This window comes from Triturus cristatus, chromosome 6 (assembly GCF_964204655.1).
Source record: "Triturus cristatus chromosome 6, aTriCri1.1, whole genome shotgun sequence".
NCBI lineage: Eukaryota > Metazoa > Chordata > Amphibia > Caudata > Salamandridae > Triturus > Triturus cristatus.
In genome coordinates this window covers 1920663691-1920680588 of record NC_140589.1, presented here as the reverse complement: position 1 = coordinate 1920680588, position 16898 = coordinate 1920663691, and the positions used below count along the sequence as shown (strand labels likewise).

At 44.6% G+C, this 16898-nt stretch overlaps 1 protein-coding gene across 1 annotated transcript in view; it reads left to right on the top strand.

Annotated features, from left to right (window-relative positions):
* LOC146822470 (NACHT, LRR and PYD domains-containing protein 3-like) overlaps nucleotides 1-16898 on the top strand; it is a 580768-nt gene that overhangs the window by 374948 nt on the left and 188922 nt on the right. The window contains exon 10 of the mRNA XM_085613585.1: nucleotides 13296-13466. Coding sequence (XP_085469711.1) covers nucleotides 13296-13466 — 171 coding nt within the window. The remainder of the gene's footprint in view (nucleotides 1-13295; nucleotides 13467-16898) is intronic.

Below are 16898 nucleotides of genomic sequence, written 5' to 3'. Positions count from 1 at the left end.
CTTGGATATAGAGGAAACCCTAAAAGCGGACACCACCATCACTGACACGAAGGAACAACTAGCCAGAATCCAAAATGACCTTGGGGATTATCAGGCATACATGGTTAACCAAAAGATTAAAGGCCTCAAGCGCAACCTAGAGAGATTTAGTCATGAATGGGCTTTTCCCTATATTGAAGATCAGTATTATCAGCAACCACCACCTCCCCAATCTACGTTCCAACCTCGGGGACGGGGTGGTCGCCAACAAGGCAGGAGGACACCTAACAACTGGACGTTTGATAATACAAGCAGCGAAGATGATGAAACAAGTGCCCAAACAACAACTTCTAACGCCAGGGTTAGGTTCAATCCACAAGATAGGACCAATGAGGATCTAGGAGCCATGTTCCGGGTTTTTTTAGGTCAACAAACACTCAACACGGGAGACCAGAGGGGCAACAACTACAGAGGTCGGGGACGGGGCCGGGCTCGGCAGAACCCGAACTCAACCTGGCAGGCCTTCTCCCCCAGGATCACCCGCAGCAGAGGCAGAACACCCCTATAATCACGAAGGTTAACAACATTGTAGTCAATCTCTCCCATTACCCCCTTACAGAGGCGGAATCCGCTATACTTAACAAGGGGTTGGGATTTGTCCCTACCCCACGTCATGATGGGTTCCAACTCCGGGCAGAACTGTACGGGTTAATGAGGAAGATAAAACTTAACAAGTACTTTGCCGGTAAAGAAAAAGAGGACGTATCCAACTTCTGTACTAATTTGCGGCGCCCTTCCCAGTTTTGCCCTCCTGGCAATACAACAGGTCCGGAGACTGTGGTATTTGAACAAAAGATCTTACAAGAGATTGGCAAAATTGAACAAAATATGCAGACTGTGGATCACAGCAATATGAGTTCTAGAGATTGGCAGGCATTGACGAGCCTACAAAACAACCAAACAATCACCATCAAGCCAGCCGATAAGGGCGGGGCGGTCGTAGTGATGGATACACTTGACTACGACACAGAGGTGGCTAGGCTTTTGGGGAACCGCTGCAACTACAGACCTTTAGCGCGGGACCCAACTAATGACTTGCAGGCGACCATTGTCCAACTGGTAACTGAGGCTAAAGAAAAGAAATGGATTACGTATAGGGAAGCCGAATTCCTGATTAATACAAAACCCAGGATGCCGGCATTCTATATCGTACCAAAAATTCACAAAAAACAACAGCCCCCGCCCGGACGACCGATAGTCTCCGGGATCCAGTCGTTACTAGAACCTCTATCCCAGTTTGCAGACTTTTTTCTCAGGGAATGCGTCATCACGCAACCCTCATATGTCCAGGACACCACGGACGTGTTGAGAATACTGGAGGATGTCTTGTATAATCCAACTATCCAATTTCTAGTCACCATTGACATAGAATCGCTGTATACCAGCATCCCTCAGGAAGCCACGCTGGTGGCAGCGGCGCGTGCCCTGAGGGACTCTGAATGGTTCTATGATTGCCCCCAAACGTTTGTCCTTCAATGCATAGAAATTGCGTTGACCCAAAATTTCTTTTCATGCAAAGATCAGATATATCTCCAAGTGTCGGGGACTTCGATGGGGGCTACATTCGCCCCTAGTCTGGCCTGCATTTATGTAGGCCAGTTCGAAGCCTACTACATCGATACCGACACTAATCTCTTCCAGAGGAACATTGTCCTCTGGAAGAGATATATAGATGATATACTCTGTATTTGGGAAGGGACCGAAACAGAACTAAATGATTTTTTGGCCTGGCTCAATGGTTTGGATGAGTGCTTAAAATTCACCTGGGAAGTGAGTAAAACCAGAGCAGTCTATTTGGATTTAGACATCCTATCTGAGGGCGACAGGTTGGTGACCACGGTTCACCATAAACCAACGGACAAAAATTCTCTTTTGCATTACAGCTCCTACCACCCGAGGGCCCTTCGGGACAACTTGCCTGTGGGACAGTTTCTTAGATACCGTAGAAACTGCTCCACCGCACAGGAGTACTCTGCACAATCTGACATCTTGGCCAGTAAACTACAGGACCGGGCGTACCCCAGGAAGGTCATAAGACAGGCTAAAAAACGAGCACTTAACACTCCACGCGCAGCCTTGTTGGAGAAAACCAAAAAAGAGAAAGGAGATTGCATCCCAGTGGTCACTACCTTTGGACCACTGTCCACAAAAATCAGGCAAATTATCCGGAGGCACTGGCATCTGCTTAGTACCACCAACATGCAGATGCCTCCTCCTCGTTTCGCATTCAAAAGGTCTGCGAATATCCGGGACCGACTGGTCCACACCAGACCCAAAACAAGTCCACGTGAAACCAACATCCCCTCTGGGCATTACCCTTGTGGCAATTGCTCGGTTTGCGCACTTACATCACAAACCAAAAGTGTCACTCTTAAAAACAACAAGATCTGGTTTCTAAATAAATTTAGCAATTGTAACACCTCACATGTAATATACAGATTGACATGCCCCTGTGAGCTCCACTACATCGGCCTTACCACCAGAAAGGTAAAAACAAGAATACAGGAACACCTAAGCACACTCCGTGCAGGAAAATTGAGCACCAAACTGGTGCAACATTTTCAAGCGTTAAAACATACGGCGCAAGAAGTGCGCTGGGTAGTTCTTGAGAGAGTTACAGGGGATCAATACAGTATTGAATCCAGACTAAGCAATAGGGAAGCACGATGGATTTACCAAGAGGGAGTGGATCAAACGGGACTTAATGACCTTATAGAATGGGGCAAGGTGACTGCATAATTTATCATCTGAACCTATGGCCATTGAGGTTACACCATCAGTTTAATGAGTAAATATGTAGCATTAGGGAACGCTACTTTGGTATTTTCAACCTAGGACCACTGACCGCAGTTGCCAACTACTTAACATTGAAGTTCTGTATACATCATCCTTGTCGGTGAGACAAGCAGACTCGGATATATACTTATAGGAACAACCCAGGAAATACATCACTTGGGAAATTCAGCAAAATAAGTATGCCAATGAGTGCAGATTATGATAATAAGACACTCCCCATTGTAACATGGCCATCATCCGCTGCACTACACCAAGTTTTGTTTACATTAAACAGAGCACTGTTTATTGGTAGAACGAACAGTAGATCAACTAAAAGAGACTTAACTCGTGAAGCGGTCAGGCAGGCTTAGAGTAGATCAATAATTATGTCTATTCTCATGGCGAGTCTAGCAGGTTATGCCCACTACAAAATGGCGCCTCGCTTTCACTACCGAGCTCTCTTACCAGCGGACTTCAGTTATATCTATATCAAACTGAGCACTGTCCCTTGGTGTTATGAGAAGTAGATTAACTATAAGAGTTTTAACTCGCAAAGCGTTCAGGCAGGCTTAGAGCAAATCAATTATGAAGTTTACTTCTATGGCGAGCCTAGCTTACATTGCCCATTACGAAATGGCGCCGCGCTTTCACTACCGAGTTCCTTCTCCAGCGTAGGACAGTCACATGGTATGCGCTATTACGCTTTTAAACGGCGCCGTGGAACGATCGTGTTGTTCCTGGGCTGAGTAAACGCCAGTTACGAACAGATGCACGGTGAGTGTTGTTAGAAAGCGGAAATCTTGGGGATTTGGACTCGAAACAGGCCTACGAGGGGTGATCTGAATCTGAAATGTAAAAAGAGGTAGTTGTGGAGATGGAGGGGCACTGGCATCTCTATAGGGGATGTATAATGTGTAGGCAATGATTACCGGAGACATGGAAGCATCATTTTAAACGGGAGGGGGACACATCCATATTACAAAATATACAAGTACAAAAACGAGAGTAAGCATGTATCTTTTATCATGTATTATACATTACAGACTCACGTTTGGAGCGAAGCAAACGGTGCCTTGAACGCGCACAGAGAGCCGCAAGGTCCTAAGGGTAAAGGTATGCCCAACGCGGGCAAAACCCTGGTAAATATATGCCATATGGGGGGTTCTATAAGACCAATAGGACATTCGCCCTATTTCTAACAGGTTACCAACCCAGTTGTGCTGTTGTGTGTGTGTATATTCTCTTTTTGTCTCCCACAGAATGGTTTTTAAACGAGAACATTGAGGTGCAGGGTGAATGGAACAGACCCCACGCCCTGAAGAAGTTACCGTGAGTGTTGTCCAATGGTAACGAAACATGTCGGCATTTTAACACATGAGCTATCACGCAGCTGAGAATAAAGTATACAAGCCAGTGTGATTCAGCTCTTTTAGATATTATTACATATCACTAAGGGGTTGAGACGTGCACATATTCTAGCACAGTTTCTTTTTCTTTCTTAAACATACACCCTAGCACCTATTTAGTTTATCACTAGTATCAGACACTATTTCTTGCTTTTGGAGTGTTGGTAGCTGATGATGAGAAATTGAGGTAGCAGGCGAGTACCATCCTGCTTAACCCTCTTTGGTGGCGCTACCGTGAGGCACCAACACTCCTCTCACTCCTTTTTTTCTTCCATTTTTCACTTCACCATATTTGGGTGGGGGAGACATAGGACTAGTATACACAGATAGCCATTCTGACACACCACGTAGACAATTTGTTTTTCGTCCTCTTTTTGTGAACTACACCGTAAATTAGCTTAGACGATAGCATCGCAAGCTACAAATGAGGGTCTAATATTCATAGCCATCAATACGGATGTATAAACTATTGGTTCACATTGTGAGCAGGTCCTTGTTGTTTATAATGTACTGAGTGGGGGATGACCTGCTTTCTGCCCCTTAGCTCCTTTATATAGATTAGGTCCTGTGGAAGAATCAAACAATCAATCAAATGAACAGCATTTTTAAAGTGAAGCACTATCACCCTTAAGGGTGTCAGGGTGCTGAGGGTGCCATGTCTCCATCGAAAAGCCAGTCCATGAGCTTCTTCCTGAAGTCTGCCAGGAAGGGTACCATTCGGAGGTGGAGGCGCAAGTCGTTCCAGGATTTGGCATAGATGTAAGAGAAGGAGCGGCCCCCATGCGGCTGCGGTGAATGCGGAGGGTGAGTGCTAAGTGAGTGACGCGGAGAGCAGGTGTCTTGTGGGCAGGTGGAAGTTTAGTCGATGGTTGATGTAGGACGGTCCTTGGGTGTGTAAGGCTTTGTATGCGTGCGTAGGATCTTGAACTGGCATCTCCTCTGGGTGGGGTGCCAGTGGAGGTTTCTAAGGTGGGGGGTGATGTGGGTAAGTTTGGCAAGGTCCAGGATGAGTCTGGCTGTGGTGTTCTGTGTGATCTAGACTTTTCTGAGGTGCTGGGTGGAGATTCTGTCATAGAGGACTTTTTTATAGTTGAGGCAGCTGGTGATGAGGGCCCGGTCTTCCTGGTATTGATAGGGATCCATCTGAAAATTCTGCAGAGCATTCAAAGGGTGTGGAAGTTGGATGGGGCAACTGTGTTGATTTGTTGTTTGATGGTCACTTGGCTGTTGTGGATGATGCCCCGGTTGCGTGCATGGTCTGTCAGTGTGGGTGTTGGTGAAAGTTTTGCTAGCCATCATCTGTGGTCCCATACAAATGTGTTCTTCCTGATGATAAGTGCTTCTGTTCTTCAACCTATTAATTGATGAGGTTTGAATAGCGTTGGTTATGTTCTTTAGCTACTTCAGAGCATGAGATATGAATAAGTCAGAAAGTCAGTGGACCAAGGAATGATAGGGTTGTAGGTCGCTCCAAACTTCTGTAAATGTTTGCAGCAGTGTTAGCTCTCAGATAGATCCTGTTGAGTCAGATGGCTCTTGCCCTGGACTAAGGGTAGTAGTTACATTTCGTTGTTGGTGTGCTGAAGCCTTTTTTTAAATGGTAAATATTTCGGTTTTTTTAACTTGGGGTTGTTAGGTTTGTTCTGTAAGGTAGAGTTGAAATCATTTCAAAGATGATGATCTGGGACTTTGAGTGATCTTCCTCGATTCTTCAGTCATCTCGGATTACTTTGGAGAAGACAAATTGCATTTTTAAATCTTAAGCTTCGAGTAGGTTCACAGTGTGAGGCAACACATTATGCATGGTACCTAGAACTTGGGGGTGGGTTCTGTTCTGAATTAGGAACCAGTGAAGGCACATCAGCATTGGGGTCACATGCCTGTGTCTTTTCAAAGTTGAACTCACTCTCTAAATCTGGCTCTGTACATGTGTTGTGTTGTAGGTATCAATTCTGGACCGGACTAAGGATCTTGTCAAGTCAAAGGTGTGATGGAACTGAGCCAGGAGTGTGCCTTTGAAAAGCAAAGGCCACCCCTGCCCATGCTGCTTCCCCTCTTTCTAACTGTTTTCCTGCAGACATTTTTGTGTAATCAGGTTTAGAGACAACATCTCTCCCTCGTTTGTGCCCTCTTTTATTTGACACCTTCTGGCACGGCACACCCATCTCCTGCTCCCTCTTCCCATTGTATATGTAAGATAAAAACTGCGTCTGGAGCAGCCTATGTAAAACCTTCCATCCTAAAAACTAGACTAAACCCAAAACAGAAAGGGGCTCTGGAATTTATACCTTCATTTACCAGTCAATGGTAAATACTGGGAATAAAATCCAGGTCGTTGTTCCAGGAATGTCTTACTCACCAGTGTCCAGGCTATGCAAGACGTATGGGAGAGGAGATTTTTAAGTTCCAGGGTTCATGCAATGTTGGGAACAAGTGTTGAAAGAGAATGTCTCTCTCTGTAGCTACTCAGACTATCTTCCTTCCACTTATAAAAGTGGCCCATTGAGGGGGCTGCATGGGCTAGTTCTGTCATACAGGTCACTGGCCCAGAAGAGAGCAACACACCACTGCTGGAATTAGGTAGCTCTGATGACTACAGATGGAGTCCATGCCATCACTCTGTGACACTATAAGAGCTCAGGCATAACCTCTAAAAGAGAGTTAGAGCATACACATTGACCCCATGTACTTTAATTCTCCGTTTACAGATGTGCTGTTTTACTGTAATCTATTATTGAATGTCTCTTTTCATCTCACAGATACACCACTCACTTATTATGTGCTTGCTCCTCTATATTCTTCTCTTCTCCAATACACTTCTCTCACTTTATTTTCTTGTCTTTACATCATGCACACATGCGGTCTCAGAGGCTTCCTGGAAGGGTCCTTTCCTCCAATACACTGCTCTCTCACATTATACTCAAGCCTTTACATTGTACACAGATTTGATCTCAGAGGCTTCCTGGAAGGGTCTTCTCTCTCCCCAATACATTGCTCTCTCACTTTATTCTCTCACCATTACATCATGCACACATGTGGTATAAGAGGTTTCCTGGAAGGGCCTTCTCCTCTCCAATACACTTCTCTCTTACTTTTTCCGTCAGCTTTGCATTGTGCACACACGAGGACTCAGACACTTCCTGGAAGGGTCTTCTCCTTTCCAATACACTGCTCTCTCACTTTACTCTCTCACCTTCATATAATGCACACATGTGGTCTCAGAGGCTTCCTGAAAGGGTCTTCTCCTCTCCAATACACTGCTCTCACTTTATTCACTCGCCTTTACATCGTGTATACATGTGCCCTCAGAGGCTTCCTGGGAGTGCTCTCTCCTCTCCAGTACACTTTTCTCTCACTTTATTCTCTTTCCTTTACATTGTGTACACGGGGTCTCAGAGGCTTCTTTGAAAGGTCCTCTCCTCTCCAATAATCTGCTCTCTCTCTTTACAATGTGCACCCATGTGGTCTCCAAGGCTTTCCTGGAAGGGTCCTCTCTATTCCAATACACTGCTCTTTCACTTTATTCTTTCACCTTTACATTTTGCACACATGTGGTCTAAGAGGCTTCCTGGATGGGTCTTCTCCTTTCCAGATCACTTCTCTCTCACTTTATTCTCTTGCCTTTACATCATACACACTTTGGTTCTCCGAGGCTGGAAGGATCTTCTCCTCTCCAATACAATGCTTTCTCGCTGTATTCTCTCACCTTTACATCATGCACACATATGATCTCAGATGCTTCCTGGAAGGGTCTTCTTCTCCCCAATACACTGCTCTCTCACTGTATTCTCTCACCTTTACATCATGCACACATACGATCTCAGATGCTTCCTGGAAGGGTCTTCTTCTCCCCAATACACTGCTCTCTCACTTTATTTTCTCACCTTCACATTGTGCACACATGTGTTTAAGAGGCTTCCTAGAAGGGTCATCTCACCTTCTATGCACTGCTCTCTCTTATTCCTTCGCCTTTACATTGTGCACATATATGGTCTCAGAGGTTTCCTGGAATGGTCCTCTCCTCTCCAATACACTGCTCTCTCACTTTATTCTCTCAGCTTTACATCATGCACACATATGATCTCAGATGCTTCCTGGAAGGGTCTTCTTCTCTCCAATACACTGCTCTCTCACTTTATTTTCTCACCTTCACATTGTGCACACATGTGTTTAAGAGGCTTCCTAGAAGGTTTTCTCACCTCCTATACACTGCTCTCTCTTATTCCTTCGCCTTTACATTGCGCACATATATGGTCTCAGAGGTTTCCTGGAATGGTCCTCTCCTCTCCAATACACTGCTCTTTCACTTTATTCTCTTGGCTTTATATTGTACACACCTTTGGTCTTCGAGGCTTCCTGGAAGGGTCCTCAACTCTCAAATACACTGCTCTCTTACTTTATATTCTCGTCTTTACATCGTGCACACATTGGATCTCCAAGACATCTTGGAAGGCTCCTCTTTTTTGGTCTCAGATGCTTCCTGGAAGGGTCTTCTCCTCTCCAAAACACTGCTCTATCACTTTATTCTCTCACCTTTACATCGTGCACACATGTGGTCTCAGAGGCTTCCTGGAAGGTTCTTCTCCTCTCCAATACACTGCTCTCTTTCTTTATTCCCTCACATTTACTTTGTGCACACATGGTCTGCGAGGCTTCCTGGAAGGGTTTTCTCCTCTCCGATACACTGCTCTCACTTTATTCTCTTGTCTTTACATCATGTAGCTTGTGGTCTCCGAGGCTTCCTGGAAGGGTCTTCTCCTCTCCAATACACTGCTCTCTTTCTTTATTCCCTCACATTTACTTTGTGCACACATGGTCTCTGAGGCTTCCTGGAAGAGTTTTCTCCTCTCCGATACACTGCTCTCTCACTTTATTCGCTCCCCTTTACATCGTGCACACATGTGGTAGAAGAGGTTTCCTGGAAGGGCCTTCTCCTCTCCAATACACTTCTCTCTTACTTTTTTGCTTCAGCTTTGCATTGTGCACACACGAGGACTCAGACACTTCCTAAAAGGGTCTTCTCCTCTCCAATACACTGCTCTCACTTTATTCACTCGCCTTTACATCGTGTATACATGTGCACTCAGAGGCTTCCTGGGAGTGCTCTCTCCTCTCCAGTACACTTTTCTCTCACTTTATTCTCTTTCCTTTACATTGTGTACACAGGGTCTCAGAGGCTTCTTTGAAAGGTCCTCTCCTCTCCAATAATCTGCTCTCTCTCTTTACAATGTGCAGCCATGTGGTCTCCAAGGCTTTCCTGGGAGGGTCCTCTCTATTCCAATACACTGCTCTTTCACTTTATTCTTCTCCTTTCTAGATCACTTCTCTCTCACTTTATTCTCTTGCCTTTACATCATACGCACATTGGTTCTCCGAGGCTGGAAGGATCTTCTCCACTCCAATACAATGCTTTCTCGCTGTATTCTCTCACCTTTACATCATGCACATGTGATCTCAGAGGCTTCTCCAATACACTGCTCTCTCACTTTATTCTCTCACCTTTACATATTCTGTTGTCTTAGATCGTGCACACATATGATCTCAGATGCTCCCTGGAAGGGTCTTCTCCTCTCCAAAACACTGCTCTATCACTTTATTCTCTCACCTTTACATCGTGCACACATGTGGTCTCAGAGGCTTCCCGGAAGGTTCTTCTCCTCTCCAATACACTGCTCTCTTTCTTTATTCCCTCACATTTACTTTGTGCACACATGGTCTCCGAGGCTTCCTGGAAGGGTTTTCTCCTCTCCGATACACTGCTCTTTCACTTTATTCTCTTGTCTTTAAATCACATAGCTTGTGGTCTCCGAGGCTTCCTGGAAGCGTCTTCTCCTCTCGAATACACCACTCTCTCACTTTATTCTCTCGTGTTTACATCATGAGCGCATTTGGTCTCAGAGGCATGCTGTATACTTCTTGTTTCTTCTGTAATATTATTGCTCACTCACTTTTGTTCTTACGCCTGTACTTTCTGCAGATGGGTTTTCAGAGGTTTGCTGGGAAGGTCTGCTTATATCATCATATGCAAATGTATACAGCACATAGCTACCATGATGCTTCCTAGCAGTAAGTGAGTCAAGTGTGTATCCCCAATCATCTAGAGCTGGAGTTTAAGGTAAACTATTGAGGTTAGAGCCATGTTTTGATCACCTTTCTGAACCTAATCTCATTATGCTCCAGTTTTAATTCCCTTCGCAGGAATTCCAAAGTTTGGGGGACAGATAAGGGAACGATCCTCCACCTAATCTTCGTCTGTGAATGCGTGGCACGCTCAAGAGCCCTACATTATAGGATCTTATACTCCTTTTGGGAGCGTAGGCTGATAGAAGAGCACTTATCGGTGGAGGTCCCCTATGATTCACACTCCTATGAACCATACAGAGTGCTTTAAATGTTATCCTTTACTCCACTGGAAGCCAGCGCAGCTAGGCCAAGGTACTTTTCACTTAGATATGTAGATGGTCCATGCAGCAGCCTTTTGGGCAACCCAAAGTCTCTTAATAACTGACTATGGGGAACCAACATACTGCGAGTTGTCATAGTCCAGGCAGCAGAGAATAAGCGCCTGGACCACGATTCTCCTCAAATGTGAGGGAAGTAGATCTAAGACTTTCTGTAGAGTTCAAGCAAAACAAAGCAGAATGTGGTCAATCTATTGGCTTGAGCTTCCATTGTTTAGGAACTCTACATCCACATACCTAAACTTTTTATAGGAGAAGATCGGAGAGGAGGAGGGCCAAGACATCTTGGCCAACTTAGCATTATGTGTGGGTTGGATTGTTTCCCACCATCAACAGCTCGGTTTAATCTCCATTTAATTTTAAGGAGCAGCTCGTCATCCATTGTGCTACTTTCTTGAGGCATGGACCTAGCTAATGTTGAGATCCAGTCTTAAGAGCAAGAGAGACCATCAACGAACCATCAGCATAGGAGATCAAGGACACCAAATTCCTTAATTATGGCTACTAGTCGTCGTACGTATATTTTAAACAGTGTGAGGCTTAGTGCAGATCTCTGTGGAACCCCACACTTCACAGGGACAGACTCTCAATAACAGGGAGGTTCCCAGATATGAAAAGACCCTTCTTGTAAAAAAGAAGAAAGCCAGTTTAGCGCATCCTTTCTTATTCCAATTTCCCTCAGCCTGAGTGCAAGTGTGTCATGATCGACCGTATAAAACGCCGCACTCAGGTTGAGGAGGATAATAGCCGTAGACCCTTCTTGGTCTAGCAGCATTTTTGCCTTGTCAGTTACTTCAAGTAATGCGGATTCAGTGTTATGTTTTGGACTGAAGCCATTCTGTGTGGGATCAAGAAGGAAGCGGTCTTCTAGAAATAGTAAGAGATGCTGATTTTAATATGCTTTTCTAAGACCTTCCCTATAACTGGTAGCAATAAAATGGGTCTGTAGTTCCCGGGGCATGTAGGGTCAGGATTCAAATTTTTTAAAAATGGCTTGACCACTTCTTATTTCTACTCTCGGTGAACTGTTCCTAAGGTTATTGACAAATTAAGGAGCTCCGAAAGCCTAGGGAGCATTTCTCGCTGTCCTAGTAAAACAATATGGGGAGTAGCTGAGTCTGAAGGAGAACCTGATTTTACGTTTCCAAATAGGACTGAAAATGTCTCTTTGTGATCAAGGGAAACAATGAGAGACAGGGCATCTCCTTCGACCTGGTGCATACCTCTACTTTGTTGGGTGCATCTCCTTTTGTATGTTGTTGTGCACTATATATTGCGGACACTTTATCTTGCAAATATCCTGCCAGTTTATTGCAGAGAGCTGCCAAAGGGAGAGGTAGGGTTTTTCTTGCCTTTGGAGTCAACAAGGTTTTTACAATCCGAAATAATTCTCCTTTCTAGGATGCTGCACTCTCACCTTATTTTCTCTCCTTTGTGCAGATGTACTGACATACATTATCTCAACATAAGGACTGTTTATTCTCTGAGACAGCACTCACTCACTTTAATGTCTTCTCTTCAGTCTGTTGACATGCTGCCATTCAGAGGCTTGCACTTAAGGACATTTCCTCCCAGAGTCAATGCTTCCTCACTTTGTTCTCTCTTCTTTGTAGGGTGCAGAGATGTGGTCTCACAGAGGCTTGCACTTAAGGACATTTCCTCCCAGAGTCTATGCTTCCTCACTTTGTTCTCTCTTCTTTATAGGGTGCAGAGATGTTGTCTCACAGAGGCTTGCACTTAAGGACATTTCCTCCCAGAGTCAATGCTTCCTCACTTTGTTCTCTCTTCTTTATAGGGTGCAGAGATGTGGTCTCACAGAGGCTTGCACTTAAGGACATTTCCTCCCAGAGTCAATGCTTCCTCACTTTCTTCTCTCTTCTTTATAGGGTGCAGAGATGTGGTCTCACAGAGGCTTGCACTTAAGGACATTTCCTCCCAGAGTCAATGCTTCCTCACTTTGTTCTCTCTTCTTTATAGGGTGCAGAGATGTGGTCTCACAGAGGCTTGCACTTAAGGACATTTCCTCCCAGAGTCTATGCTTCCTCACTTTGTTCTCTCTTCTTTATAGGGTGCAGAGATGTGGTCTCACAGAGGCTTGCACTTAAGGACATTTCCTCCCAGAGTCAATGCTTCCTCACTTTGTTCTCTCTTCTTTGTAGGGTGCAGAGATGTGGTCTCACAGAGGCTTGCACTTAAGGACATTTCCTCCCAGAGTCAATGCTTCCTCACTTTGTTCTCTCTTCTTTGTAGGGTGCAGAGATGTGGTCTCACAGAGGCTTGCACTTAAGGACATTTCCTCCCAGAGTCAATGCTTCCTCACTTTGTTCTCTCTTCTTTGTAGGGTGCAGAGATGTGGTCTCACAGAGGCTTGCACTTAAGGACATTTACTCCCAGAGTATATGCTTCCTCACTTTCTTCTCTCTTCTTTATAGGGTGCAGAGATGTTGTCTCACAGAGGCTTGCACTTAAGGACATTTCCTCCCAGAGTCAATGCTTCCTCACTTTGTTCTCTCTTCTTTATAGGGTGCAGAGATGTGGTCTCACAGAGGCTTGCACTTAAGGACATTTCTTCCCAGAGTCAATGCTTCCTCACTTTCTTCTCTCTTCTTTATAGGGTGCAGAGATGTGGTCTCACAGAGGCTTGCGGAGAGGATCTTGCATCTGTAATCAGCTCAAGCTGTTGCCTGCAAACTCTGGACTTAATTCAGAATTCCCTGCAAGATAGAGGGATAATGCTGCTCTGTGAAGGACTGAAGAGCCCCACATCAAAGTTAAATAAACTCAAGTGAGTTACTGGTTTCTTTGAATGTTTTTTTAATGATTTTAAATTCTGTTTATCAGGTCCCCAGCAGTTTTTCTCAGCCTGGTAACTGACTTTGGACTTGAGAAAAAAGAAACTTGTAGATGAAGAGGCTCCTGTGGCATATATTAATCCCCAGATGCGTGGCATCTCTTACTGCCTGAGACAGTCAGTATATGATGTAGTATTTCAGTATATTCAGAACCCTGGTAAGGCATATCCTTTGTGCAATATGCGATTGGCATTTACCACATATATGAATAGATTCCATCTTACCTAGAATTGAATTTCACATAAAGGTTGCCGAAGATTCTCTGACGTGTCTGAAAGTTGCTGTACAAGGTTTATTAAAAGTGCACATAAGTAAATCTATTAATGCAGTAAGGCTGTCATCTAATACAAAGTGACATCAGGCTCCCTTCACTTCATTGAGTAGCCCGGTGCTGTCCTGTATCTCACTAGAACATTTCTGACACACGTTGTATCTTTTCCAAGTTCCCCTACAATTCTACTTTTTTTTAGAGCAAGTCACTTACTGCTAGAGTACTCAACTCTGCTAAGGATGGGAGTTCCTCCTTTTAACATTGGTGACTACCATCCATATGCCATGACACGGCTGAGGGTAGTTGGTGGCCAAATAACTGTCATGAGCTATTTTCCTTTGTACCTGCTCCCTGCTTAATATATATTTGTTCAGTTCATGAGAGAATGTCAGCTTTTTGGTCAACTTCAGCGAATTTTCCTGGCCCATCATCAGGAAAGGTGTGCAACCCAAACAAATGACTCACACTCCCTGATCAAGAGGCACATGCTGAATTTAAGACTTCAACAACTGCATTGGTCTTTTTCACCATAAACTTAGTAATATTCCTTAAAACTACGAATCTGGAACTACAGATGGGTAGAGGCACCATGAAGTTAAAGATGTGGCTCAGTGGATGTACACTCGTGTCGGATTTCGCAAACAAAGCCAAACTTCACTAAGAAACCATGTTACACAAAACAGTTCAAACTGCCGCTCCCTACATTAGCAATTTGAAACCACACTAGTAAAAACATCCCTCACGGATTCACCCAGCCAGCCGCTCCCACAGATCAAATGTGTTAGTGAATAATATGTTTGGGTTGTCACATCTGTCCTGATGATAGTGCAGAAAAATGGATGAAGTGGAAGGAACACCATCGTCCTTTCAAAGGTTGTACAATGTGTGAGCTTACTTTTGAATCTTTGGTATGAGGTGCGCCCCATGGTCCATTGAGGTTTGAACAATTGTGGGTTTTCCTTCTAAATAATGAATGTGTATTCATCCTAGCATGTGTTGGTGCAACTCTTTCTTATTGTCTATCTGAAATTAATTAAAAGTATGTATTTTGGAGCGGCAATGTATCAAATCAATTATCGACAGCTCCTATTTGCATATTTTTGGTAATGTCTGTAAATTCCTTGGAATGTGTCCATAGAAAAACACAGATGTATTCCCAGGTTAGCTGCAAATATATTAGGTTGCAAATTCTTAAACAAAAACTTATTTTTTTTTTTTTTTTAAATGGTGTAAATAAAAAAAAGGGGAATTCTTTGTTATTGAGTCTATTACCCAACTGTGCGTATATTGAGTGATCAGTCTCTATTGTTCTAATAACATGGAGCTTTTGGCGAATCCTATATCGGTCCCATGTACATTCGCATTGCTTTGTGAGCAAGAGTGAGCAAACAGCGTTAACTAGTCTGCCAAATCTTTATCATTAGTCACATCCACAGGTTAATGTTAAAGAGTAGGAGCATTTGTGAAGCACGAGACATCCCCATAAAGGACCTCCCAAGTCCCAATGTCTTAGCCCAGGGTGTAATGAAGTAGCATTATTATTATTATTCAACATTTGTTAAGCGCATAGCTACCCGAAGGCCTCCCAGCGCTAGCAGCATGCTGTGCCTGTCAAAATAACTTGGAAGTATTCAAACAGTTGGGACATTTAGCCCTATAAGTTAATGCCTGTATCTACACTGTTTTTAGCACTAGGGGGTTGATTATGATGGCGGGCGGATCACCACGGCCGGGCCGGCCGTGGTGATCCGCCCGCCATCTCAACCTGATTTACCCCCGCCATATTATTACGGCAGGGGTATCGTGGCGGACGCAAAGTGTGTCCGCCGCTTTTCTGATGCTTTTCCGCCGATCGGCAATCGTTCTGATTGCCGGCCGGGCGGACTTGGGGCACAATATGGTGGCAGTGCCTAGTGGGCACCGCCATCCATATTAGGATACATGTTCACAAAGGCCTTTCTATGGCGGTGATGCTGCCATGGAAAGGCTGGTGGGGATGTGCTTTGGGGGCCTGATGTGGGTTCCCAGAGGGGTGGGGGTGCACTTGGGGGGTACCCATGGTACCCCTTCCATTCACATGCACAAGGTGGCAGGTACCAACCGGTGCCTGCCACGTTATGCATGGGAATGCACAACATTTTTATTTGGCATTGCGGTGGGTGCTGCTGTAAGCAGCACCCTCCGCAATGTCAAATATGCAGATAGTGACCGCCAGGGTGGTGGTTGCATCCTAATTAGCGGTGCGGGACTGCTGCACGTCTGGCGGCTGGTCCCAGCACTGCGAGGATGGCGGGCGGACTAAAGTCCGCCCGTCCTAATGGGCCCCTAAGTGTCTCATGTAGCAAAATAACAAGGTTTGTAAGCACAAAAGTACTTATCATTATGTACAAACCCTTTTTTATGCGTTGGAAGTTTCTTTAGACTAGTACAAGGACTTTTGTGATCACTTCTGAATTGCAAATAGGAGGGTTCATTAAAAACAATTTCCTCCCTCCCTTTGCCATTTCAGAAAATAACTTATTGATAGTTTGTGACTGCAACTGCTGTCGCAAACCATTGATGAGCTAACAACCCTCGAGTTTAGGTGGCAACTAAATTGTGAAAGAGAAGGATAGGATGTTGGCAGCCTCAGGGGAAGAAGAGGTTTTTCAAAAAACCCCAGCCAAATAGTGTCAAATCTCTATTATTTAGACAGTGACCTGGAAATGGAGACGTTTTTCTGCTTTCTGTATGGCCACCACTTGGACAGTGTAGCAGCTCTACTATTTATCCAGTGGCAGGGTAAATAGTGACGTTTTTCGACTATTTGCACGGCCACCGGCAAAAACAGGGCAGAATCTCTAATATTTAGCCAGCAGCCGGGTAAATAATGAAGATTTTCTTCTATTTGCAAGATCACTGGCCACACAATGCAGAATCCCTACTACTAAGCCAGAAGCCTGGTAAATAGTGAAGTGTATCTGCTAATTGTAAGGCCACCAGCTGATCAGTGCAAAATTTCGCTACTTAGTCAGGGGCCAGGTAAATAGTGAAACCACTTTGCTAGTTGCACGGCTGTCGAGCCAAAGAGTGCAGAATCTCAATTATTTAGCCA